Source organism: Bos indicus, chromosome 18 (genome assembly GCF_029378745.1).
Source record: "Bos indicus isolate NIAB-ARS_2022 breed Sahiwal x Tharparkar chromosome 18, NIAB-ARS_B.indTharparkar_mat_pri_1.0, whole genome shotgun sequence".
Classification (NCBI taxonomy): Eukaryota; Metazoa; Chordata; class Mammalia; order Artiodactyla; family Bovidae; genus Bos; species Bos indicus.
This window is the reverse complement of record NC_091777.1, coordinates 46191800-46219219: the sequence shown is the minus strand read 5'-3', so window position 1 is coordinate 46219219 and position 27420 is coordinate 46191800. Positions and strand designations below refer to the sequence as shown.

At 41.0% G+C, this 27420-nt stretch overlaps 1 protein-coding gene across 4 annotated transcripts; it reads left to right on the top strand.

Moving 5' to 3' along the window:
• The first annotated feature begins 1940 nt into the window (after positions 1-1940).
• ZNF792 (zinc finger protein 792) lies at positions 1941-27023 on the top strand. Of its 4 annotated transcripts, none has more exons than XM_019979078.2 (5): positions 1941-2038; positions 2396-2622; positions 11768-11894; positions 12620-12742; positions 15263-18287. In XM_019979078.2, exons 2-5 carry the CDS (start codon positions 2590-2592, stop codon positions 16714-16716), a joined length of 1737 nt encoding a protein of 578 aa, XP_019834637.2. In that variant the 5' UTR covers positions 1941-2038; positions 2396-2589; the 3' UTR covers positions 16717-18287. The 4 variants fall into 4 exon arrangements, 3 of the variants coding, with proteins under 3 accessions (XP_019834637.2, XP_070628163.1, XP_070628160.1); XR_011561768.1 differs by lacking the exon at positions 1941-2038 and adding an exon at positions 18314-27023 and having other exon boundaries at positions 2294-2622; positions 15263-16905; XM_070772059.1 differs by lacking the exon at positions 1941-2038 and having other exon boundaries at positions 2294-2622.
• The last annotated feature ends 397 nt before the right edge of the window (positions 27024-27420 follow it).

The following is a 27420-nucleotide window of genomic DNA, read 5'->3' as shown; positions in this document are numbered from 1 at the left end:
GACAGCCTTCAGAATGGGAGAAAATAATAGCAAATGAAGCAACTGACAAATAATCTCAAAAATATACAAGCAACTCCTACAGCTCAAATCCAGAAAAATAAATGACCCAATCAAAAAATGGGCCAAAGAACTAAATAGACATTTCTCCAAAGAAGACATACAGATGGCTAACAAACACATGAAAAGATGCTCAACATCACTCATTATCAGAGAAATGCAAATCAAAACCACTATGAGGTACCATTTCACGCCAGTCAGAATGGCTGCGATCTAAAAGTCTACAAGCAATACATGCTGGAGAGGGTGTGGAGAAGGGGGAACCCTCTTGCACTGTTGGTGGGAATACAAACTAGTACAGCCACTATGGAGAACAGTGTGGAGATTCCTTAAAAAACTGGAAATAGAACTGCCTTATGATCCAGCAATCCCACTGCTGGACATACACACTGAGGAAACCAGAAGGGAAAGAGACACGTGTACCCTAATGTTCATCGAAGCACTGTTTATAATAGCCAGGACACGGAAGCAACCTAGATGTCCATCAGCAGATGAATGGATAAGAAAGCCTTGGTACATATACACAATGGAGTATTACTCAGCCATTAAAAAGAATAGATTTGAATCAGTTCTAATGAGGTGGATGAAACTGGAGCCTACTATACAGAGTGAAGTAAGCCAGAAAGAAAAACACCAATACAGTATACTAACGCATATATATGGAATTTAGAAAGATGGTAACAATAACCCTGTGTACGAGACAGCAAAAGAGACATTGATGTATAGATCAGTCTTATGGACTCTGTGGGAGAGGGAGAGGGTGGGGAGATTTGGGAGAATGGCATTGAAACATGTATAATATCATGTATGAAACGAGTTGCCAGTCCAGGTTCGACGCATGACACTGGATGCTTGGGGCTGGTGCACTGGGAAAACCCAGAGGGAGAGTATGGGGAGGGAGGAGGGAGGAGGGTTCAGGATGGGGAACACAGGTATACCTGTGGCGGATTCATTTCGATATTTGGCAAAACCAATACAATATTGTAAAGTTTAAGAATAAAATTAAAAAAAGAAAGAGAAAGGAAAGGCAATGCAGAAAGGGAAAGATACATCCAACTGAATGCAGAGTTTCAGAGAATGGCAAGGAGAGATAAGAAAGCCTTCTTTAGTGAACAATGCCAAGAAATACAGGAAAACAATAGACTGGGAAAGACTAGAAATCAAGGTATAGATTGCTGACCGAGAACTTGCATTTTTAATGAATTCCTAGGTGATACTGATGTTACCATTTTGGGAAGCACTGAATTGAAGCAACTTTAAATATTAGTGTTGTAGGAAGGGGGACCCCTTCCAGGGCCCGAAACTGGGCTCTTGTCTAATACTTGGAAATGAATTGTCTGAGGAGACACATGTGCTGACAAAGCAAGAGACTTTATTGGGAAAGGGCACCCGGGTGGCGAGCAGCAGGGTAAGGGAACCCAGGAGAACTGCTCTGCCACGTGGCTCCCAGTCTCAGGTTTTATGGTGATGGGATTAGTCTCCGGGTGGTCTTTGGCCAATCATTCTAATTCAGAGTCTTTCCTGGTGACTCAGCCAAGATGGATGCTAGTGAGAGGGATTCTGGGAAGTGGAGGACAGGAGGTGTCTCCTTTAGACCTTTCCCGAACTCTTCCTGTTGGCGGTGGCTTATTAGTTCCGTATTCCTTATCAAGATCTCCTGTCCTAAAACAACTCATGCAAATTGTTACTATGATGCCTGGCCAGGGTGGGCGGTTTCAATCAGTGTGCTTCCCTTAACATTAGTACACAAAGAACCCGTATATTAGATATTATCTTTATTATTTAAAGTGAATCTAGGTCCCGGGGAGCCTGCAGGATCAAGAGACCAGCCTACACCCACACAGGCAAGTGTGGGTCTCAAATTACAGACTTCTGAGGGCAGGCGGCACTTGGCCCCAGGCAGTCCCAGAGGTCTGGAGACCGTCCCTTAAGGAGGAAAAGCTCGCGGTGCCTCCCGGCCAATGTCAACCACTAGCGTAAGGTCCGCTCTCCTCCCCAGCCCACCTCCCTCCCGCTCCTCCCTGCGGCCCCTGACCCACCCTGCCGGATGCAGGACAGAAAACACTGTCCGGGAGGCTATGCCGGTGCGTCACCGGCTGGCGCTAGGCCAATGACAGCCCGGGAGAGTGTCGTTTCTTCCGGTCGGGGAGGTGGGGGCCGGAACTTCCTGCGTTTCTACCCAGCTAGTCGTTTCCCCGGGCTGGGTCGGTGCGCCCTGAGCCGTGGGTCCGGGACTGGGGGTGGGGCTGGGCGGGTACCGCTTCCCAGGCGGTTTTCGGGAACGGGAGGGGGAAGGACAGGGAGGCCTTGACCCTTCTCTGCGCTTTTGAACTATCAGTGACCCCCTGGAACGCGGTGTCCGCCAGGGTCCCGCCGCGCCGCGCTCTCCGTGGCACCCGACTCTAGGCGCACTTGACCCGGAGGAGACTGAAGTCCCACCTCGCCCGGGGCCAGGCGCCGTGTCGCTACGCAGAGCCCGCGACACCCGCTTCGGTCACCCGCCTCTGAGGGCTCCTGCGTCCAGAGGCTGCGATGGCGGCGGCGGCGCTGATGGACACAGCGCAGGTGAGTGGAGGGGCTTCAGGCCCGCAGCCGCTCAGCCCTTCATCCTCACGTACTCGCAGCCGGGGGATCAAAGATGGGCATTGCTCTACAACTTGACGTCTTTTTCATCTCTCTGCTTTTGAGTATGGGCTCCTGAGGGTTTGAGAGGGAGCGAGTGGTCACTTGCAGCCTCGGGTCCTGAATCCAGGGCAGGGGTCATAGAGAGCGGGTCCCATTTCTGAACTCTAGTGGATGAGGTGGGAAACGGTTTCCTAGGCAATAGGAACCAGCGGTGTGCAAGTACAGGATGGAGCTGGGAGTGTTCAGAGAGCAGGTGGGCTGAAGTCAGCCTGGAATGGCCGGCTGAGAAGCCTGGCGTCTATTCTGAGAGTGTTGGGAGCCACAGAAGCCACAGAGCAGAGGAGGAAGGTGATGTGATTTACATCCTAACAGGGTCACCTGGATGCCAAGTGGAAAACTGACTGTGGGCTGAGGGTGAAGGTGGGGAGAGCAACCAGTAGCTGCTGCAATACTGCTGGCCAGGTGAGGAGGGCAGGTGATTGCAGGTAGAAGAAGCGATTGGATTCTAGGTAGGTCTTCTAAGTGAGGCTGACCAGATTTTCTGAGGTGGAAACTGAGAAAGAAAAGCAGCGACTCGATGGATTTGGTGTTAGCAGCTGGAAGGATGGATGAACCATCAACTGAGAAGGGAACTTGTTTGTAGGAGGAATTTTCACTGGAAATAGCAGAAGTTACATTTGGGCCATGTTCTGATGTTCCAGGGACCCCTGAGTGGAGTTGAAGCTTGAGCAGCTAGACACACAGTTATGGTGTTTGGGGGAGGCTTAGTTTAGGTTAAGAGACACTGAATATATCAAGGGACATTGGCAGACTATACATAAAATAGAACTCTGACCCACAACCTGCGGCAACCTGGCCAGGAAACAAACCCCCTTATCTACAATAAACAACCCAGGAAGCCATTCTGCTGTAAGTTAGACTTGCAGGAACCCAGATTGCTATCTCTAGTGACAATCCAGGGAGTTAATAATGTCTATAACAGTTGGCCTCAAATAACCAGGACGTAATAACTGACAACTGCTCTCGTTTTTGTTCCAACTTAAGACCAACCAGAAATAGCCAAATATGCACCTCTAACTGGTCACCTAGGATGCTCTGCTTCTAGTTAGTTTGCCTACAGCTTTCGCAGGCCAACAGGGCTTACCTGAAGCCTTCCTTTTTTTTTTTTTTTTCCCACTTATAAAGCTTTCCCATTCCTCTGCCTGCCTTTGAGTCTCTGCCAACATAGGTGGTTGGGAGATGGGGATTGACACATATGCACTATTGATCCTATATATAAAATTGATAACTAATGAGAATCTATTGTATAGCACTGGGAACTCTACTCAGTGCTCTGTAGTGACCTAAATGGAAAGGAAATCCAAATAAGAGGGGATATATGTATACATATAGCTGATTTACTTTGTTGTGTGGTGGAAACTAAACATTGTAAAGCAACTATATATCAATAAAATTATTTTTAACAAAAATATTTAAAAATAAAGGGAACACACATGAATTAAAAAATCAAAACTTAAGTGGCTAACTCCCTTTCTATAACAAACTCAGAATAAATAGCTTTTAGCTTTCTTGTTTGGTTGGTCTTTATTGTCACAGTGAGAAACACCAGGGACTTCCCTGGAAGTTCAGTGGTTAGGATTCCAGGCTTTCACTGCAGGGGGCATGGGTTTGATCCCTGGTCCAGGAACTAAGATCCCACAAACTGCACTGAGTGCTTAGTCACTCAGTCATGTCTGATTCTTTTGCAACCCCCATGGACCGTAGCCTGCCAGACTCCTCTGTCCAGGGGATTTTTTCCAGACAAGAATACTGGAGTGGGTTGCCCTTTCCTCCTCCAGGGGCTCTTCCCAACCTAGAGACTGAACCCACATCTCCTGTGTCTCCAGCATTGTAGGCTAATTCTTTACTGTTGAGCCATTGGCAAAACCTGTGTGACAAAACAAAAACAAAAACATCCAAAATGTGGCATCTGGTGTGTGGACAAGGGTGTAACTGTGTGTCTGATTTGGAGGGTGGCAGTGACCTTAGGGGGAAGGAGGGAGGAAAGTGGAGCCTGAGAACTGGGCATCTTGCTTCGGTACATTGGCTGGCTTGTTTGGCATCATAGAGACAGTTGAGGGAGAGTTAGTGTTTGTGGTAGTAGCTGGGTGGGGAGAGGGGGTCTGTGTGTAGGGAAAAGTGTGTCTGGCAGCTGGCCAAATTTTCCTGGGGGCCTAGGTACGAAAGGAGGTCTGAGGCTTGATGATGATGGAAGTAGCGCTCAGTGAGGCCTCGGCTGGTGCTCGTTTGGCCGTCTGCATTCTCACCAGGCCTTTGTGGACCCTCGAGGGAACCATGGGATTTTCAGTCAGGCTGGAGAACCAAGGGGCAGATGGGGCAAGCTGGGAGAGCTATTAGACCCTGGTGGGTGGGGGCAGGAGGACCAGAGAGGTTGGCTTTGAATAAGTGATGGTGAAGGGATAGAATGTGCCATACAGAGAAGCGAGGGGTCTGCTGTAGTCCCGGGTAGCTTGGATTGAAGCTAGGATCATGGCCAGGTCGGGAGGCCTTCACCTCAAGGGTGGATGTTGCCCTTGGCAGTGGGAGTCAAAGAAGGTCTGGGGCAGGTTGGGATCGTAGTTGTATTTGCCTAGAATTCTCTGGATGCTGTCAGGGAGGGGGAAATTTCTCTCTCTACCTCTTGTTTGAGTTCTCGTGAATGCACTAATAAAAATAATTAGCATAAGGCACATTAACAGGAGAAAAATACATTTTAATGTAAGTGAAGTCAGAAATGGGACCTAAAAAGTGGCCAAAGTCAGCATCTTTTACTTATTAGACAAACAATACCTTTGTGAGTAATCAACTGGACAAAGGAACTTAGATTTTGGGTGCCCAATTATGAAGAATCTAAACAAAGTTTGGGCTTCAGGTAGTAAATTAAAGAAGTAACAAGGTTTACTTATATAGGTTTCTTGGTCCAAATTCCCTCCCTTTGGCAATAAAGGTGTGCTTTACCTCCAGATACAGGGGGTGCACTTTTAAATAGTTTTTTTTTTTTTTTTAATATCTTGGCCCAGTTTATTTTATGTATTTATTTATTTATTTTACTTTTTGGCCATGTGTGACATGTGGGATCTTAGTTCCCTGACCAGGGGTCAAACCTGCGCCCCCTGCAGTGGAAGTGCAGAGTCTTAACCGTTGGACCTCCAGGGAGTGCACTTTTTACGTAGAAATTAATTTTCTGTTTTCAGGGAGACAGAAATGTGGGTCACAGTATCCCTCTTGTGTTGGCTGTTTCTTCAGTAATTTTAATTCAAAATAATCAATAGGCCGTTGAGGCACATTTTGGGGAGGCCTACGCTAGACCCCTAGAGAAGGCCATGGCAACCCATTCCAGTACTCTTGCCTGGAAAATCCCACGGACGGAGGAGCCTGGTGGGCTGCAGTCCATGGGGTCGTAAAGAGTCGGACACGACTGAAGTGACTTAGCAGCTTAGCAGCAGCACTCTAGGCCCCAGTAGTTCCCTCTCTGGAACTTCCTCTGTGGAAAGAGAACAGGTAAGAGGAGTTCTCCAGCTTACTGAGGGCTTCCCAGGTGGTGTTAATGTTAAAGAATCCACCTGCTAATGTAGGAGACATAAGAGAGGTGGGTTCAGTTGCTGGGTGGGGAAGAGCCACTGGAGTAGAAAATGGCACTCCACACCAGTATTCTTGCCTTGAGAATTCCATTGACAGAGGAGACTGGCAGGCTACAGCCCATGGGATCACAAAGAGCTGGACACGACTGAGCGTCTGAGTACCAGTTCATTGAAGCAGATTGTTAGTTCTGAGAAGAGGTCAGTTCAGGAAAACAATTATACCTCATTTCAGGAGGCAGTGATGCAGATGGGCTCCAGAAGCTAGGCCTATGGTAAAAGCGATCAGGTAATGAGACATTTCTAGGAAAACAAAAGAAAACAAAGGGTTAGTGTTTGGAGCCAATTATAAACCAGTTTCTGACATCAGGATGCAGTCAAGGAGATTTCTAGATGTCAGGGTCGAAGCATCTTTTGCAGTTTGAAATGTCTCTGATGTCACCAGGTGTTCAAGAATACTTTCTAAGTGGCTCATACAGCAGCAAGCATGAAGATTGTTTAAATATGAGCTGTTGTGGCAATTTCTCTGAAATTTCTATCAAGTTGTCTAGCTTCAATTTTCAAGGCATCAGGAAAAGGGCAGTTTTAGTTCTCAATTATTCCAGGTCAAAAGGGTGGGAGAAAATGGGAAACATTAACGAGTTGTAGCCAGATATTGGATGAAATTAGAACACTTCAGGATCTAGTCCAGATTTCAAGTAAACAGCAAAACCTCAATGAAACTGCTGCTGCTGCTGCTAAGTTGCTTCAGTCGTGTCCGACTCTGTGCAACCCCATAGACAGCAACCCACCAGGCTCCCCCGTCCCTGGGATTCTCCAGGCAAGAACACTGGAGTGGGCTGCCATTTCCTTCTCCAATGCATGAAAGTGAAAAGTGAAAGTGAAGTCGCTCAGTCGTGCCCGACTCTTAGCGACCCCATGGACTGCAGCCTACCAGGCTCCTCCATCCATGGGATTTTCCAGGCAAGAGTACTGGAGTGGGGTGCCATTGCCTTCTCGTCAATGAAACTAACAGTACTAAAATCATACATACAAGGGTTCAATTTAGAACCAGGGTTTAATCCCCGGTCAGGGAACTAAGATCCTGCAAGCTATGGTGCAGCTAAAAAGAAAAATAATGAAATAAAGTCAAGTTCTTTCAAATTGTTTGATCGTATCTGAGTCTGTGTGTATTTCTCAAATATGACTTTCCAGTCAAAGGCCTTGATAAGATAACCAATATTTCTAATTGTGTTCTATTTTAAGGAGAACAGAGTCTTATTGAACTTTTCCAAATGTAATTATATTGTTAAGAAAATAAGAATACTCATGAGAGTTTCTGAATTCTGGAGCAATCAGGTGGGGAGAAAAAAATGTTTCATTTTTGCTTACAAAGGTATGCTGTGCCATGTTTAGTCACTTAGTCGTGTCCGACTCTTTGCGACCCTGTGGACTGTAGCCAGCCAGGCTCCTCTTTCTATGGATATTCTCCTGGCAGAAATACTGGAGTGGGTTGCCATTTCCTTCTCCAGGGGATCTTCCCAACCCAGGGAGAAACCCAGGTCTCCCGCATTGCAGGAGGATTCTTTACCATCTGAGCCACTAGGGAAGCCCAAGAATACTGGTGTGGGTAGCCTGTCCCTTCTCCAGGGGAACTTTCTGACCCAGGAATAGAACCAGGATCTCCTGCACTGCAGGTGGATTCTTTACCAGCTGAGCTACCAAGAAGTACGATTCACCAAACTACTGTAAATCTTTTTAAAAGAATTCCTTGCATTTGGAAAACAAAAGATTAAAAAAGAGTGATATTGTATTTTAAACAAAAAGTCATAAAAACTATAATCATATTCATTAGTTCATTCAATTCCATGTAATTAATTTTTGTTCCTCTTTGTGTCCAGTTCTTCCATTAGTTCTGTTGACTTTGCCTGATGATTAAGCGTGAGGGTAACAGTGATATTCCAAGGAGTTTGTGAGATTTTTGTTAAGGCTTGAATGATTTGCCCAGTGAGGTGGGTGCCTTGATCACTGGAGACTATAAGTTATACCCCAAATAGAAAATACATTATAAAAAATTGTTTCTTTGCCCCTGTGGTGTCATCAGTCTTGTAGCAAGGGAAGGCTTCAACCCATCTGGAAAGCATACATGTAATAATAAGAACATTCTGATAAACCATACTTAGTGGCAGTTGAATGATGTCTAGCTGCAGGTGCTCAAAGGGTCCACAGAGAAGAGGTCTGAGGCACCTGGGGCAAAAATAGTTTTTCCCAGGGTTATGGACCTGAAAGGTCAGACATCACTGATAGGGTGTTTTTTCAGTTTTATAGAGTTCTCCCTGCCAATGTCTATTTAAATGCACCTTAAATGCATGATGGTGAGTGAAGGAATGCAGGGGGAAAAAATGAGATTTGCCAGGGAGCTGGGGAAAACTAAGTAGCCATCTTGGTTTTCCCATAGCTCTATTTGTTTAGTTTGCAACTATTGTTTACCTATTTTAATTTCTCTTATTCAGTAGCATACTGTTGCCTTGGTACAAGGATATCAGGATGGCAAAAGTCTGGCAAGAAGGGGTCAGGATTTTTGCAGAAGCAGAATGGATTTTGTTCACATGTGCCACAGTCTTTATAAATTCTGTTGCTACTGCCTTCGCTTGAAGGTCAGTTAGGGCATTTCTCTGATACTTGGGTTCAGTTCCTTTAGTCTGAGCCTCCATCTTGATGACAGATAACATTTTATGCCAGGACATATATGACTTCAGGAATTTCACCTAATTTCTGGAACACTTAGAACACATACCTATATAGACACAACATAAAGAAGATGATAACAGTTTCCGCATAATTTAACATATCAAATATAGCTGATTAGTTTAATATCTTTTTATAAGGAGAAAGAATAAATCTTTGAGGTATTTTAGATATATGTCTAAAAACTCTCTCATCTCTCAAAGTCCTAAATCAAAAAGATTTCATTTACAATTTGATTTGAGGGAAGTTTGTCAAAAGTATTTTTAAAAATTGGACTTTGTCAAATAGATCTTCACAGCAATGCTTCATTATCCATTCAACGAAACTTAACAATTAAAACCTTCGGCAAATATAAATGGTTATGTAGTTCTGAGCAAAATTTAGCTCTTTTAATAGCAATAGATTTACTCAATGAATCAAAGAACTGATAAAGACAACAGAACATAAGTAATTATTTTGACAAGACAGAAGATCTTTGGTGTTTTCCTAAGTATATTATTTAAAGGTAAAGAAAAGCCTTTCATAATCTCTGATTATCAAGAGCAGACCAACAGGAAAACAAAACTTTGTTCTTTTAATAGAAAACCAAATTCCAATTTTTACTGTTTTACTTTGATATTAAAACTTATTTGTTTAACTAAATCCATTCCAATCTTATTCAATCATCACCACATATAAAATTCCTTTCTAAAGACTCCTTTATGCACAATCCTACAGAGTTTCATTTTAGTTTATCCCTTGTTTTCTTTCCCATTTAGAAGAAACTAGCTTTAGGACAAAATTACTTTCATTTTCCTTAACAAAAACACCTCCACACCTTATTTTTCCTCTTCCCCAAACACATTCTATTTCTATTATTGTATCTGGCAGCTTTAACCACATATTTAATTGGAATCCTCAATCCTTTGAAATCTTAATTTTTTAGTGAAAATAAAGAAGTAAACAGCTGTAAATTTTATTAACGTTTTGTGGCTTGGCAAATTTATAAGTACATTGTATAATTTCTAGAAACATATGCTATTTCATAGTACAGTCTTTCAATAAAGCGCAAAATATATTCACCAGAGCCAAACATACTTAATCTGTCTGTAATGAGAGGCCAAAAGTACATATAAACTTAGACTTTAGCAATTAATGTTTCAGTACTTTATCTTACTTGGAAATGATCTAGGCATCCAACAAATTCCCATCATTTAATTTAACATAGCAAAACATAGGGTATAACTTACCAAATGGATTTATGGAGTTATTTAAGTGGACATACTGTAACACAATTATTGTTTAAAAATCTACCTAAAAACTGATCACATTTACATCTATTTTATATATTTATTTTTATTTATTTTTCCTGTCAAGTTGCATGGTTTACAGGATCTTAGTTCCCTGATCAAGGATTGGCCTGGGCCATGGCAACAAATCCTAATGACTGGGTCGCCAGGGAATTCCCTAATTTATTTGTTTTTTAACAATTATACTTAGATTACTCATAAAAATTTCATAAGACTTTAAAATAATCATTATTCTAAGTTTGTTTGTTTGGTGACAAACTTTGCAACAGAGGCAATGAGCCCATTTGACTAATAAACCCAGGTAGAACAAGTTGTTTACATTATATTTAATGTTAAATTTGAGATATTCCTGTATTAATTTAACCAACAAGTTTAAAAGTAGCTCTTATTTACTAAAGATTATCCTAAATATATGAACTTGAAAGATATTTGTTTTTTTTATTACATATTTGAGAATTTTTATATAAGTGCTTATTTTTATAAGCCAATTAAATAAAGGCCTTTTAGAAATTAATTTTGGCAGTGCCATCAGAGGTAGCATACACATATGGACTTACAGACAGACACAACCAAAGAACTCATAGTTCTCATTTTAAAACTTTAATCATGAATCAAGTACAACATAAAACTTACGCATGTGTGCTCAGTCTATTAGTCATGTCTGACTCTTAGCAACTCCATGGACTGGGGCCTGCCAGGTTCCTCTGTCCATGGAATTTTCCAGGCAAGAATACTGAAAAGGGTTACCATTTCTTACTCCAGGGGATCTTCTCGATCCAGGGATCAAACCCAAGAGACTCTTGAGTCTCCTGCATTGGCAGGTGAATTCTTTACCACTGCACCACCGGGGAAGCATATAAAATTTGCTAGTTTATAAGTAACAGTTGGAATAAATTAGATTATTTGCTCGGATTGTGTCCTTTGAGGAGAAGACAAATAAGATATGTATTTGCCTTTGGCAAACAATATTAAGGAGGTTGTGACTTAGAGTTTCAGCAAGAGAGGCTTTTTAGCAGTTGGGGTTTTAAAAAGTCTCTCTCTCTCTCTCTCTCTCTTTTCAATTTCAAGTTTTACTAATTGAGCTAATCTAGGCTCAGGCTCAGTGGGCTGTGTTTACATTCAAAAAACATGATAAGGTTTATAACTTGAAGAGACAGAAAAAGAAAATATGCTTTCTCCTAGGAGTTTTGGAGTATCTTTGTCTATTATCATATGCCTTAGGGTAATTATTAGGGGCCCTGCATTTCAGACCCAGAGCTCAACTGGTATCTCTCTGCCTACTTGCCTGTGGGTATTGCTGTGGACTGACACAGCAGTCATAGAAGGTGTGGAACCGGGGTCTGAGATCTCCTCTGTGTTGGGGAGCTGGGGAGGAGGGTGAACAGTGAACAGAGAGGGAATCCTGAGGAAAGAAGCTGATCATGGAATGAACTGTCCCCATCATCATGGCAGGGCTGTGTGACCTTTGAGGACGTGACCATTTACTTCTCCCCGGAGGAGTGGGGACTCCTTGATGAGGCTCAGAGACTCCTGTACTGTGATGTGATGCTGGAGAACTTTGCACTGATCGCCTCCCTTGGTAAGGCTTTTACACCCACCCAGGTGTCCTGAGCTCATCTCCGCCCATTCCCTCTTCCCAAGAGGTGGTTCTTTCCTTCCCACAGCTGCGCTGTGGGCATTGCTTCCTCCCCTCCCCACTGCCTTTGTTTTTGGGGCTATGATGGGTCTTTGTTGAAATGTTCAGGCTTCTCTATTTGCAGTGAGTGGGGTTCTCTAGTTGTGGTGTGCAGCATGTGGGTTCTTAGTTCCCCGACCAAGAATTGAACCCAAGTCCCCTGCATTGGGAAGTAGATTCTTAACCACTGGACCACCAGGGAAGTCCTCCCACCTCTTCAGGTATATGTGCTGTGGATCCAGAGCTGAACTGTGTGCAGGGTCCCATGCTCTCCCCAAGCAGCCTCAACACCTACTGTCTCAAAGCCTGGTGGGGAAGGGTCCTAGAAGGAGGAGTCTTGTGGTCAGCCCAGCAGATCCTGTCTGACTCAGCCACGGATCTCCTGGATGATTGTTCAGATCTCTGACAGTTCTGTTTGGCTCCTTTGCTTTAGCTAACATTGCCTAAGGCCTGACTGCCAGGAACTCTAGGCACTTATGTGGTCACTGTTTGCCATGACCACTGGGATGTTCCTGCCAGATCTCCCTTGTGTGTTCCTTTTGTAATTATGTTTCCTTTCCTGTGTTCTATTGTGGGATAATTCACCTGGGCAAAGTGCTGGTCCCTTATCTGCTCCATCTTCCCCCTAGGACTTGCATCTTTCAGGTCTCACATAGTTGCCCAGCTGGAGATGGGGGCAGAGCCCTGGGTGCCTGACCAAGCGGACATGACTTCAGCCATGGCAAGAGGGGTGTATAGAGGGCTTGGCTCAGGTAAGTGTGCGTGGGGGAGCATGTGACATCACTACTGTCTTCAAATCATACCTGACACTTTTCTTGTGTTCATCATTCTTTTGGTGCCAAGCCAATGGGCTTATATCTTTTCTACCTTGCCTTTCCTATTTTTGGTATGTTGACCACTGGTCATTTCTTCTCTGATTGGGGCCTTTTCCAGTCAGGGGCCCTTTTCCAGTCCTGTGGCCACTGCTGAGTTTTCCAAATTTGTTGGCATACTGAGTGTAGCACTTTCACAGCATCATCTTTCAGGGTTTGAAATAGCTCAACTGGACTTCCGTCACCTCCACTAGCTTTGTTTGTAGTGATGCTTTCTAAGGCCCACTTGACTTCACATTCCAGGATGTCTGGCTCTAGGTGAGTGATCACACCATCGTGATCATCTGGGTCATGAAGATCTTTTTTGTACAGTTCTTCTGTGTATTCTTGCCACCTCTTCTTAATATCTTCTGCTTCTGTTAGGTTTCTACTATTTCTGTCCTTTATCGAGCCAATCTTTGCATGAAATGTTCCCTTGGTATCTCTAATATTCTTGAAGAGATCTCTAGTCTTTCCTATTCTGTTGTTTTCCTCTATTTCTTTGCATTGATAGCTGAGGAAGGCTTTCTTATCTCTTCTTGCTATTCTTTGGAATTCTGCATTCAGATGCTGATATCTTTCCTTTTTTCCTTTGCTTTTCACTTCTCTTCTTTTCACAGCTATTTGTAAGGCCTCCCCAGACAGCCATTTTGCTTTTTTGCATTTCTTTTCCATGGAGATGGTCTTGATCCCTGTCTCCTGTACAATGTCACAAACCTCCATCCATAGTTCTTCAGGCACTCTATCTATCAGATCTAGTCCCTTAAATCTATTTCTCACTTCCACTGTATAATCATAAGGGATTTCATTTAGGTCATACCTGAATGGTCTAGTGGTTTTCCCTACTTTCTTCAATTTCAGTCTGAATTTGGCAATAAGGAGCTCATGATCTGAGCCACTGTCAGCTCCTGGTCTTGTTTTTGTTGACTTCTCCATCTTTGGCTGCAAAGAATATAATCAGTCTGATTTTGGTGTTGACCATCTGGTGATGTCCATGTGTAGAGTCTTCTCTTGTGTTGTTGGAAGAGGGTGTTTGCTATGACCAGTGCGTTCTCTTGGCAAAACTCTATTAGCCTTTGCCCTGCTTCATTCCGTATTCCAAGGCCAAATCTGCCTGTTACTCCAGGTGTTTCTTGACTTCCTACTTTTGCATTCCAGGCCCCTATAATGAAAAGGACACCTTTTTTGGGTGTTAGTTCTAAAAGGTCTTGTAGATCTTCATAGAACCGTTCAACTTCAGCTTCTTCAGCATTCCTGGTTGGGACATAGACTTGGATTACTGTGATATTGAAAGGTTTGCCTTGGAAACGAACAGAGATCATTCTGTCATTTTTGAAATTGCATCCAAGTACTGCATTTCGGACTCTTTTGTTGACTATGATGGCCACTCCATTTCTTCTGAGGGATTCCTGCCCACAGTAGTAGATATAATGGTCATCTGAGTTAAATTCACCCATTCCAGTCCATTTTAATTTGCTGATGCCTAGAATGTCAACATTCACTCTTGCCATCTCCTGTTTGACCACTTCCAATTTGCCTTGATTCATGGACCTGACATTCCAGGTTCCTATGCAATATTGCTCTTTACAGCATCAGACCTTGCTTCTATCAGCAGTCCCATCCACAACTGGGTATTGTTTTTGCTTTGGCTCCATCCCTTCATTCTTTCTGGAGTTATTTCTCCACTGATCTGCAGTATCATATTGGGCACCTACCGACCTGGGGAGTTCCTCTTTCAGTATCCTATCATTTTGCCTTTTCATACTGTTCATGGGGTTCTCAAGGCCAGAATACTGAAGTGCTTTGCCATTCCCTTCTCCAGTGGACCATATTCTGTCAGACGTCTCTACCATGTCCCACCCGTCTTGGCTGGCCCCACAGGGCGTGGCTTAGTTTCATTGCGTTAGACAAGGCTGTTGTCCTAGTGTGATTAGATTGACTAGTTTTCTGTGATTATGGTTTCAGTGTGTCTGCCCTCTGATGCCCTCTTGCAACACCTACAGTCTTACTTGGGTTTCTTTTACCTTGGACGTGGGGTATCTCTTCACGGCTGCTCCAGCAATGCGCAGCCGCTGCTCCTTACCTTGGATGAGGGATATCTTCTCACTGCCACCCCTCCTGACCTTGAACATGGAGTAGCTCCTCTAGGCACTCTTGCACCTGCACAGCCACTGCTGCATGGATGTGGGATTGCTGTTCTCGGCAGCCGTCCCTGACCTCCGGCTTCTGGTATGGCCTCCCTTATTTCATGAGCTTACCGGCCCAGGACTGCTGGGAAGACCATTCCTTATTTTGACCTTAGGCCTCTCATCTTGCCAACAGTCCCATGGACTCATTCCTGGGTCAGACTTGCATTTGTGATTGGATTGTTTCCTTCCATGAAAATTAACATGAATATCACCAGCATTTCTCTACTTTCAGATTTTTACTGTGGAACAGAGAGTGAGGAATCACCTGCTGAGCTCAGTGTTTCTGTAGAAGTGTCACAGAACATGAACTCCAAGGCAGTTTCATCCACCCAGAAGGGCTACCCCTGTAACCTGTGTGGCCTCCACTTGAAAGACATTCTATATCTGGCTAAACATCGGGCAACACATTCCAAGCAGAAACCACATGTGCATGAGGCACATAGGAAAGAATTGAAGTTCAACGCCCACTTTCACCAGCCACAGATGCAGCAGAATGTGGACAAGTCTATTGGAAGGAATGAAGGCAGGGCCTTGCTTGTGAAAAGCTTCAGATATGACACATCAAAGAAATCTTTCACATTCAGGGAGAATGGGAAGGCCTCTGTGGCCAGATGTGGTTTTCTCCAGCATCAGGTCACTACCAGTGTGGGGGAGCCAGAACAGAGCTCTGAAAGTGTGGTGGATTTTCCCACTGTGCAACTCCATAAGAAGTGCAGTGAATTTGAGAATGCTGTCAGTGACAAACTTTCGCTTGTTCAGCAGAGAACCCACACTGGAGAAAGGTCTTATGAGTGCAACAAATGTGGGATATTCTTCAGCTGTGCTGCTGGCCTCTTTCAACACCAGAGAGATCATAATCGAGGAAAGCCTTATGAGTGTGGCGAATGTGGGAAATTCTTCAGCCAGCACTCCAGTCTCATTAAACATCAGAGAGTTCACACTGGTGAAAGCCCTCACGTGTGCAGCGAGTGTGGCAAATTCTTTAGTCGAAGTTCTAATCTTATTCAACATAAGAGGGTTCACACTGGAGAAAAGCCTTATGAATGCAGTGAGTGTGGGAAGTTCTTCAGGCAACGCTCGAACCTTATTCATCATAAGAGGATTCATACTGGTAAAAGTGCTCATGAGTGCAGTGAGTGTGGAAAATCCTTCAACTGCAACTCCAGCCTAATTAAACACTGGAGAGTTCATACTGGAGAAAAACCTTACAAGTGCAATGAATGTGGGAAATTCTTTAGCCGCTTTGATGGACTTGTTCAACATCAGATAGTTCATACAGGTGAACGACCGTACAGATGCAGCGTATGTGGGAAAGCCTTCCGCCGGAGCTCTGACCTCATGAATCATCAGCGAGTCCACACTGGTGAAAGACCTTATGAGTGCAGTGAATGTGGGAAAACCTTCAGACGAAGTTCTAATCTGAGGCAGCATCGGAAAGTTCACAAACCAGATAAGACATATAAATGCAATGAATGTGGAAAAGCCTTCAGCCAAAGGTCTACTCTCATCCAGCATCAGAAAATTCACGCTAGAGAAAAGAGTACAAAGGATGTTCTCCCTCCTTCAGCACAACAGCACCTCCTAGAGATGAACTCTGAGAGTGGTCTTTATGAAGGAGCTGTCAGCCAGAAGTTAAACCTTGTTCATCCAAATATCTATGCTGGAGAGATTCCCAATGGATGCTAAATAAATTGGAAGCTTTCTGGAGAAAGCATACATTTTCTGATCCCAAATTTTGTCAGAGTTTTTATCACTGCTAGTATCTGTGGAAGAAGTCATCTCAGCTCTACCCACTGGCAGGTCTCCAGAGTGTGTGCCAGCCACTTCCTGTTCTCAGAGAAGACAGGCCTCTGTTTCCTCTTTTGAGACGGAATTGTGAGTAGCCTGAGGCCATAGGAAGATGTCTTCCCTTCCACTGTGACTGCTTTAGCTGTGATCATGACCCATCTTTGCCATGAAGACCTGATCTGGGTCCTACTGGCAGCTTGCAGAGGTTTCCCTTTTCCAAGGACATTGTTGATCTTGTATGATGCTCATGATGGATTCATCCAGCTTCCACATTATCCATCCTTGACTTTACATTGCTCTGGTTTGGGTGATAAGGGCCTTATTGATAAAATCACCTTTAATCTCCTGTATTCTGACAACTGTGTGGAGTGGGTTGAGAACAGGATGAAGGTCTTGCAAACCAAACAAGTCTCCAAATTTATTGCCTCAGTGAAGAGTGGGATGGCAGAGAACAGTTCTCAGTCCAGAGTTGGCCTCATTTGTGTTGCTACCTGAGGTCTCCTAGGGAAGATTATAGGGCTTGGTCGGCCTAATGTTGTGACCTGAAGGGCATGACTTTTTGTAGATCAGAGATTACCTTGAGGAAGGGAAGGTTGTGCAACTGCCAGTGTATCTGGAAGCAGCCTGATTTAGGCCCCCCCCCCCCCCTTTTTTTTTTCCTGAGGATGGCTTCTATTCCTTAGCACTGTCTAGTAGACATTGTTTACCTGGCCTCTGCCAAGGAGTCATATGCCTTTGATGTCTAAAATCCAGTATAAGTCACCTATTGTAAGACTTACTGGGTCCAATTGGCAGATTAGAGGGAATGTGTCTTATAAAATTGCATCCACAAATGTTCCCTTAAATGTAACTATGCAGGATTCAGGACTTGAAGAAATTCTCAGGACCTCCAGACCTCTGTCCTATGACTAAGGCCACTGGCAGAGGAAATCAGCTAAAGGTTTTGTGGATTATTGCAGGCTGTCTGCATTATTCATGTCAAAACCAGTGTTGTGTTGGCAGAGAAATAGGGACTAAGAGAAGGTATATCTTGTAACCCAGGGAGGAGGCATTTGCAACACAGCCAACTATTTTTGGTGCCAACACATGAGGAGAGAGGGAATATGGGGTGCCAAATCTTAAATTTTCTAAAATGAGTGGGAGAACAGATTTTTACTTGCAACAATTTCTTTTAATGCTTTGTTGAGATATAATTTCTATGCAATAATTGGCTGTACATATTTAATGTGTACACTTTGATAAGTTTTAATATATGTGTACACTCAGGAAACGAACACCACAACCATAATAATGAACCCATCCGTCACCCACATGGCTACCTCGTGCCCCTTGACAATCCATCCTTGCCTTCCCCAGAGAACTGTTAGCTACATCCCAAGGAAACCACTGATTTACCTTTTATTCACTGTGAATTTGGTTGCCTTTCCTAGAATTTTGTACAATTGGAAACATAAAGTATTTATACTCTGTTTTTGGTCTGTTTTCTTTCATACAGCATAATCATCTTGAGAATCATCCATTCTGTGAATATGAAGAGTTCATTCCTTTTACTGCTGAGTAATCCTCTCCTGGGAACTTCCCAGGTGGCAGAATTGGTAAAGAATTCACCTGCAATGCAAGAGATGTGGGTTTGATCCCAGGGTCAGGAAGATCCCCTAGAGTAGGAAAAAGCAACCCACTCCAGTATTCTTGCCTGGAAAATTACATGGATAGTGGAGCTTGGCAGCCTGCCATCCATGGGATTGCAAAGAATTGTACATGACTGAGTATTCACACACACACACACACACACACTTCTCTGATGAATGAATACCTTAACTTTTGGTTTTTTAATTAAAAATATCTTATAAAATCTTAAACATTGTTAGGTATACAGTTTAATGGTATCAAGTATAGTCACGTTGTGCAACTATCACTACTATTCATCTCCAGAATCCTTTTCATTTTGTAAAACTGAAACTATATTCATTAAACAATAACTTCTTATCCCCCCACCCATTCCCCAAGCCCCTAAAAACCAATATCTAACTTTATGTAATGGAATTTGACTACTCTGGTTACCTCATATAAATGGAGCTATATATTATTTGTCTTTTTGTGACTGGATTATTTCACTTAGCATAATGTCCTCAAGGTTCATCCATGTTATAGCATGTGTCAGAATTACTTTCCTTTTAAACTGAATAATATACCATTGTATGTATATGTCATATTTTGTTTATTCATTCATCCTTTAATAGATACTTGTTTCCACCTTTTAGTTATTGCAACTAATGCTGTTATGAACATGGGTGTACAAATATCTGTTTGAAACCTGCTTTCTATTTTGGGTATATACCTGAAAGTGGAATTACTGGATCATATAGTAATTACATTTTTAATTTTTTGAGGAATCTCCATAATGTTTCCCACAGTGTCTATACCATTTTACATTTTCAACAAGGGTTCTAATTTTTGCACATCTCTACTGACACTTGTTTTTTCTTTTTAAATAATGTCTATCCTGATGAGAATGAGGTGGTATTTCATTGTCATTTTGATTTGTATTTCTGTTAATGAGTCATGTGTTTCTTGGTCATTTGTATATCTTCTTTAGAAAAATGTCATTTCAAGTCCTTTCCACTTTTTGAATAGGATTGTTTGTGTTTTCTTGTTATTGAATTTTAGGAGGGCTCTATATATGCTGGCTATTAATTTATTAGGTATGTGATTTGCATATAATTTCTCCCATTCTGTGGGTTACCTTATTACTCAGTTGATAGTGTCCTTTAATGCACAAAAGTTTTTAATTCTCATGAAATTCAGTTTGTCCTTTTGTTGTTGCCTATGCCTTTGGTGTCATATCCAGGAAATCATTGCCAAATTCAATGTTATGAAACTTTGGCCCCATGTTTCCTTCTAAGAGTTTTATAGTTTTGGGTCTTACTTACATTCAGGTCTTTGATCAACTTTGAGTTAATTTTTGTGTAAGGTGTTAGGTAAGGGTCCAGCTTCATTGTTTTGCAGGTGGATATTCAAGTTTTCCCATTGGTTGATCTTGTCAAAAATTATTTGACCATATATTGGAGGGCTTATTTCTGGGCTCTATTCTATTCCATTAATCTGTACTTTTATCTTTACACCAATAACTCAGTATTTTCATTAATGTGGTTTTGTATTACAGTAAGTTTTGAAATTGGAAAATGTTGAGTCCTCCAATATTGATATTCTTTTTCTTTAAAAAAACTTTTTTTCTAATTGGCAGTGCTGGGTTTTCATGGGATATACCTGGGTTTTCTCTAGTTGTGGCGAGTGGGTGCTCTGGTTTTGTTGCGTGGGATTCTCATTGCAGTGGTTTCACTTGTTGTGGAGCATGGGCTCTAGGGTGCATGGGCTTCAGTAGTGCAGCTTGTGGGTTCTAGAGTGCAGGCTCAGTAGTTGTGGTGCAGGGGGTTAGTTGCTCTGAGGCATGTGTGATCTTCCTGGACCAGGAACAGGAATCTGTGTTCCCTGCATTGGCAGGCGATTTTAAACCACTGGACCACCAGGGAAGTCCTTTGATATCCTTTATCAAGAATGTTTTAGCTGTGTCCCTTGAGAATCCATATGAATTTTTGTATAGATTTTTGTTTTCCAAAAAAAAAAAAAGGTTACTGGGTTTTTGATTGGGATTCATGAAATCTTTAGATTGCGTTGGGTAGAATCAACATCTTAACAACAATCAGTCATCCAATCCATGAACATGGGTTATGTGTGGCTGCTAAGTTGTTTCAGTCGTGTCCGACTCTTCAACCCCGTGGACTAGCCCACCAGACTCTTCTGTCCACAGGATTCTCCAGACCAGAATACTGGTGTGTGTTGCCATGCCCTCCTCCAGGGGATCTTGACCCAGGGATTGAATCCACATCTCTTATGTTTCCTGCATTGCTAGGCAGGTTCTTTACCACTAGCGCCACCTAGGAAGCCTGAACGTGGGATGTTTCTATTTATTTATGTCTTTAATTTTTTTTCAACGATGTTTTATATAGTAGAGTTTATGTAGTAAAGTTTTTACCTCCTTGGCTAATTCCTAAGTGTTTTATTCCTATTGATGCTATTGTAAAAACCTGTTTTCATCATTTTCTACTCATTGTTAGTATACAGAAATGTAACTGAGTTTTCAGCATTGGTTTTGTACCCTATTTTGTTGACTTAATTTACTCTAACGGTAATTTTGTGGAGTCTTGAGGGTTTTCTAGGTTTAAGATTATTTCATCTGTAAAAAAAAGATAATTTTACTTATTCCTCTCCAGTTTGGATGCCTTTTATCTCTTTTTCTGGCCTGATTGCTCTGGCTAGAACTTCCAATACTATGTTGAATAGAAGTGGTGACAGTGGGCATTCTTTCCTTATTCCTGTTTGAAAAGCTGTTAGTTCTTCACTGTCAAGTATGATGTTAGCTGTGGGTTTCACATATATATCTTTTATTATGTTGAGGTAGTTTTCTTCTATTCTTAACTTGTTGAGTGTTTTTATTGTGAAATATTGTTGAATTTTGTCAAACACTTTTTCTGTGGCAAGTAGATGATCATGTTGTTTTCCCCCTTTATCTTATTAATGTGATGTGAGATAATTTTCATACGTTGAATGAACCTTGCATTCCAGGGATAAATCCCACTTGAACATGGTGTTTAGTCCTTTTAGTATGTTCCTGAATTCTGTCTGCTAGCATTTTGTTAAGGATATTTGAATCAGTGTTCATAAGAAATATTGGTCTGTACTTTTTGTTCTGTATCTTTTTCTGGCTTTCTATCAAGACAAATGAATTAGTGTTCTCTTTCAAGCTTTTGGAAATTTTTGACAAGGATTGGTGTTAACTTTTCCTTAAATGCTCAGTAAAATTCACCAATAAAGCTTCAGGTTCACAGCTCTGTGTGTTGTTGGGAGATTTTTGATCACTCAGTCATTTTGCTTAGTGCTTAAGAGTTTTATTCAGATATTCTCTTTTTTCATGACTCTGTCTTGATGGATTTTGTGTTTCCATTTGATTTATTTGATTTATCTTTATTTTATTTATCTTTAAATATTACTATTTCTTTCTTTATAGCTTTTAGTTTAGTTTGTTTCTTATTCTAGTTCCTTAAGTTGTACAGTTGGGTTATTGATTTGAGATCTTTCTTCTTTTTAATACATGCTTTAAAGCTGTAAACTTCCTTCTTAATACTGCTTTTGCTGCACCTCATAAGTTTTGGTGTGGTATGGTTTTGTTTTCTTTCATCTCTAACTACTTTCTAATATTCTCTGTGATGTCTTCTTTGTTCCATTGATTGTTTAAGGGTGTATTGTTTAATTTCCACAAATTTGTGAATTTTTCAATTTGCCTTTTATTATCGATTTCTACCATCATCTCGTTGAGATTGGAGCAAACACTTTGTGTGATACCTACCTTTTAAAATCAACTAAGCCTTAATTTGTGGCATAACATGATCTATTATGGAGCTGTCCCATGTGCACTTAAGAAGAATGTGTTTTCTGCTGTTCAGTACAATATCATGTACATTTCTATTAGAGTTAATTGGTTTATTATGTCATCAAGTCTTCTGTTTCTTTATTGATTATTTTTGTCTGGTTCTATCCATTACTGAGAGTAGGTATTCAAGTCTCCAGGTATTATTGTAGAACTCTTTTGATTCTGTCATTTTTTTGCTTTGCATATTATCTTGATGTATTGTTAGGTGCTTAAATGTTTATAATTGTTTTATCTTCTTGCTGTTTAGAACCATTTATTGCCATGTGAAGTCTGCTTTGGCTTTTGTAACCTTTTTTTCCCCTATAAAGTCTGTTTTGTTTGCTATTAGTATAGCTATTCTTACTCTCTTTAGTTATTATTTGCTTGGAATATGTTTTTCCATCCTTTCATTCTCAATGTACTATAGTTGGTTCATTTTTAAAAAATCCATTCTGTCAATCTCTATCTTTTGATTGTATAGTTTAATTTATTTACATTTAAAGTAATTACTGATGAAGGATTTACTTCTGTCATTTGCTATTAGTTTTCTCTATGCCATATAGCTTTTTCTTGGTCCCCCATTTCTTGTATGACTGTCTTTTTAAATTTTAATGTGAATTATTTTAATTCCCTCATTTCATTTTACATATATTCTATAGCTATCTTCTTTGTAGTTATCATGTGGTTACCATCCTAAAGTTATAACACTGTAATTTGAATTTATACCAGCCTAACTTCAATAATATATAAGAACTGTGCTTCTATACAGTTCCATCTCCAACCTTTTCAGTTACTGATGTCACAAAATTACATCTTTATATTTTGTATATACAAAAACATAGACTAATAATTTTTCTTTTTAATGCATTAGTTTCTCAATTGTACAAATTTTTAACTGGAGTTACAGACCAAAGTTACAATAATAGTAGTTTAAAAAATTGCCAATGTATGTACCTTTGCCAGAGATCTTTATTTCTTCATATAGCTTTGAGGTATTCTAATGTCCCTTTATTTCAACCTAAAGGGTTCCCTTCAGCATTTCTTGCCAGGCATGTCTAGTGGTAACAAACTCCCTTAGCTTTTTTTAATTTAGGAATTTATTAATCTTCGCTCCCTTCTGAAAGACAATTTTGCCAGATATAAGATTCTTGATTAACAGGTTTCTTTCCTTCAGCAATTTGAACATAACATGCCCATTGCCTTCAGGCTTCCAAGTCTTCTGATGAAAAAACTCTTGTGTATAATCTTACTGTGTATCTTTTGAATGTGACAAGTCACTTCTCTATCATTTCTTTCAAGGTTCTTCATCTCTGTTTTGACTGTGGTTTCTTTTTCTTTTTGGCTGTGCTCATCTTTGTTGTGGTGCTAGGGCTTTCTCTTCTTGCAATGCATGGGCTGTAGAGGGCGTGCATGCAGTAGGTTTGGTCCGGAGGTTTGTGGGATCTTAATTCCTCGACTAGGGATTGAATCCCAGCCCTCAGCAGTGAGAGCTTGGAGTCTTCACCACTCGACCACAAGGGAATTCCTGAAAGCAGTTCACTGTAGTGATCAAAGGGCAATCTTTCACCATGGTAAATGACATAGATGAAAGATCAAAAGCTAAGATTATATTTAATGGGAAAGAACTATATGTTTTCTTCCTAAGATTAGACAAGAGCCAAGATGTCCATGCTCATCCCTTCTATTCTACAGTATACTAAATGCCCTAGGAAATGCAGTAAAAGAAGGAAATTCAGACTAGACAGGAAGTAGTAAAAGTATCTTTATTCACAAATGACATGGTTTTGTATGCATAAAATTCTAAGAAGTCTAAAAAACCTATTAGAACTCCAGTGATATCATAGGAAAGAAAGTCAATATACAGGAAAATTATATATATAATTTTCCAGTTATTCAGCAATAGAATTTATCATAATATTAAAAATTATGATATACTTAAGGCTAAGTTTAACAAAATATGTAGAAAACCTGAACACTGAATATTACAAGACATTGCTAAGAAAAATTAAAGGCCTAAATAAAAGGAGATATGTTTATGGACTTGTCGGACCTAACAGTGTTAACATATGAATTACCTCCATATTGATCTATAGATTCAGTGCATTCCATGTTATAATCCTTAAATCCATTGTGCCCTATAGAAATTGACAAGCTAATTTTAAAATGTGTAAAAAGGACCTTCAACAAAGCAATTTGAGATGAGCAGCAATTAATATTTTTTGGTATTAGAAGAATAAGAAACACATGGTACCATGGCATTGGGGAGTTTTCTGAGATATGAGTTTATATTTTGCTAATTTTGAACAAAGCAACTCAATAGAGAAAGGTAATCTCTTCAAGAAATGGCCCCAGAATAAATGAATATTCCTTCTTTTAACAGATATATTGGTTGCATACACTATGACAATTATTGCACAAGTGGTAGGGATAAAGAAGTGAGCTATCAAATTCTGGCTTTTAATCCTGGTTTCCTGTAGGCATTATTTTTCTAATTAATTTTGTTATTTTAAAATTAATGTCCCAATTACAGTTCTTTCTTCATAGAAAAAGTTTTGATACATAGGTATCTCATTATTATTCTTTCCTGAATAGGCTACCATTTCAAATTTATACATACATACATGTGATCACTTCCCAAATGGAGATATTAAAAATATCCCTATTCAGATCACTAATTACAAAACAGGAGCTGTATGATAGAAAACTCCAGCAGTGACTACCTCGACCAATTCCAATTAGTATTACTAATTACTATTAGTAATTTAGCAATTAGTATTACTAATTATGGGAAACTCTGATAGTAGGTGTTTGCAAATATATGCAGTATTACCTTAGAAGTGTTCTTCAGAATCCACTGAAATCTTTTAAACTTACAATATAGGAAAAACCTGGGGTTGAGGAAAAAGTTAAATGACAGAGTGAGGAAGCAAATCTAGAAAGTGAGCCATTCGGTAATCAACTTCCTTCAAGAAAAAGGTGGGGTTTAAGTGCAAAAGATTAATATTCAGGGGCAAAGTCTACAGCTTCTTCTTCAGTTCAGTTCAGTTCAGTTGCTCAGTCGTGTCCAACTCTTTGCGACCCCATGAATTGCAGCACGCCAGGCCTCCCTGTCCATCACCAACTCCCGGAGTTCACTCAGACTCACGTCCATCAAGTCAGTGATGCCATCCAGCCATCTCATCCTCTGTTGTCCCCTTCTCCTTCTGCCCCCAATCCCTCCCAGCATCAGGGTCTTTTCCAATGAGTCAACTCTTCGCATGAGGTGGCCAAAGTACTGGAGTTTCAGCTTCAGCATCAGTCCTTCCAATGAACACCCAGGACTGATCTCCTTTAGGATGGACTGGTTGGATCTCCTTGCAGTCCAAGGGACCCTCAAGAGTCTTCTCCACCACCACAGTTCAAAAGCATCAATTCTTCGGCCCTCAGTTTCTTCAGTCACGTCCAACTCTTCATGACCCCAAGGACTGCAGCATGCCATGCTTCCTTGTCCATCACCAACTCCCGGAGCTTACCCAAACTCATGTCCTTAGAGTCAGTGATGCCATCCAACCATATCATCCTCTGTTGTCCTCTTCTCCTGCCTTCAATCTTTCCCAGCACCAGGGCCTTTTTCCAATGAGTCAGTTCTTCGTATCAGGTGGCCAAAGTATTGGAGTTTCTGCTCCAGTGTCAGTCTTTCCAATGAATATTCAGGACTGATTTCCTTTAGGATGGACTGGTTGGATCTCCTTGCAGTCCAAGGAACTCTCAAGAGTCTTTTCCAACTGGTTTTTAAAAATTAAGATGAATTACCTGACGTTCCAAATGATTTAAAAGCAATTGGAAGGCTTTTTAATTCACTTATTCAATCGTATTAGAATATGTCATAAATGCTGTCAATATTATGAGCATTAATAATGTTTCCCACTTTCTCTGAATTGGCCACCAGTATGATGATGATATTCTGATAATTTAAACACAGGAATGACAAGTGAAGGCTTTCTTACCTTTTCTGAATTAAATATCATGAATTCTCTAATAAAAGATGAGAATATTTTCTAAAAGCCTACCAACATATTTTATATTCAAAAGATTCTCACCAGCACAAATTCTCTGATGTTAAACAACGTTTGAACCATACATAAAGGACTTTCTAAATTCCTTAAATTCTTAGGGTTTGATAGCCATGTGGTTTCTCTGATGTGCTCTAAGGCCTTTATGTCTAAAGGCCTTTATGTCTAAAAGTCTTCCTGTATTTTTTACATTTAAAAGGTTTCTCAACAGTGTGTATCCTCTGATATTCAGTAAGGAATGAATTAAGTCTAAAAGTCTTTCCACATTTCCTTACATTCAAAGGGTTTCTCACCTGTATGAATGCTCTGATGTCCAATAAGTTGTCCATACACAGTAAAGGCTTTGTCACATTTGTTACATTCATAAGATTTCTCACCAGTATGAATTCTCTGATGTTGAACAAGGTAAGAGTCAGAACTAAAGGCCTTCCCACATTCCTTACACCCATAGGGTCTCTCACCAGTATGGATTCTATGTTGTACAATGTATGAGGCATGACTAAAAATTTTGCACATGCTTTACATTCATAGGGTCATTAGTGTGAATTTTCTGATGTTGTATAAGATGTACATGTACTCTAAAAGCCTTTCCACATTCCTGACACTCAGAGGGTTTCTCACTAGTATAAACCTTCTGATGTACAGTAAGTTGATAACAACTAATAAAAACCTTGCCACACACCTGACATTCATAGAGTTTCTCACCTGTATGAATTCTCTAATGCTGAACCAGCTAAGCCAGTACTAAAGGCCTTACCACCCTCCTTACACGCATAAGGTTTCTCACCTGTATGAAGCCTTTCATGTTGAACAAGGTATGAGGCTTGACTAAGGGCTTTTCCACATTCTTTGCATTCATAGGGCTTAACTCCTGGATGAATTCCCTGATGTGCATTAAGAAATGAACTAAGTCTAAAGGCCTTTCCACATTCCTTGCATTCAAAGGGTTTCTTATCAGTGTGAATACTCTGATGTCAAGTAAGCTGTCCATAAACAGTAAAGGCCTTCCCACATTCCTTACACTCATAGGGTTTCTCACTTATATGAATTCTCTGATGTTTAATAAGGGGGAGGGGGGAGCTA

Bases quoted from the DNA above. Each gene is read 5' to 3' on its own strand.
- ZNF792 (XM_019979078.2), top strand. From the start codon at position 2,590: ATGGCGGCGGCGGCGCTGATGGACACAGCGCAG. The intron at 2,623-11,767 runs GTGAGTGGAGGG...TCATCATGGCAG, and splicing joins CGCTGATGGACACAGCGCAG to GGCTGTGTGACCTTTGAGGA. The intron at 12,743-15,262 runs GTAAGTGTGCGT...CTCTACTTTCAG, and splicing joins GTATAGAGGGCTTGGCTCAG to ATTTTTACTGTGGAACAGAG.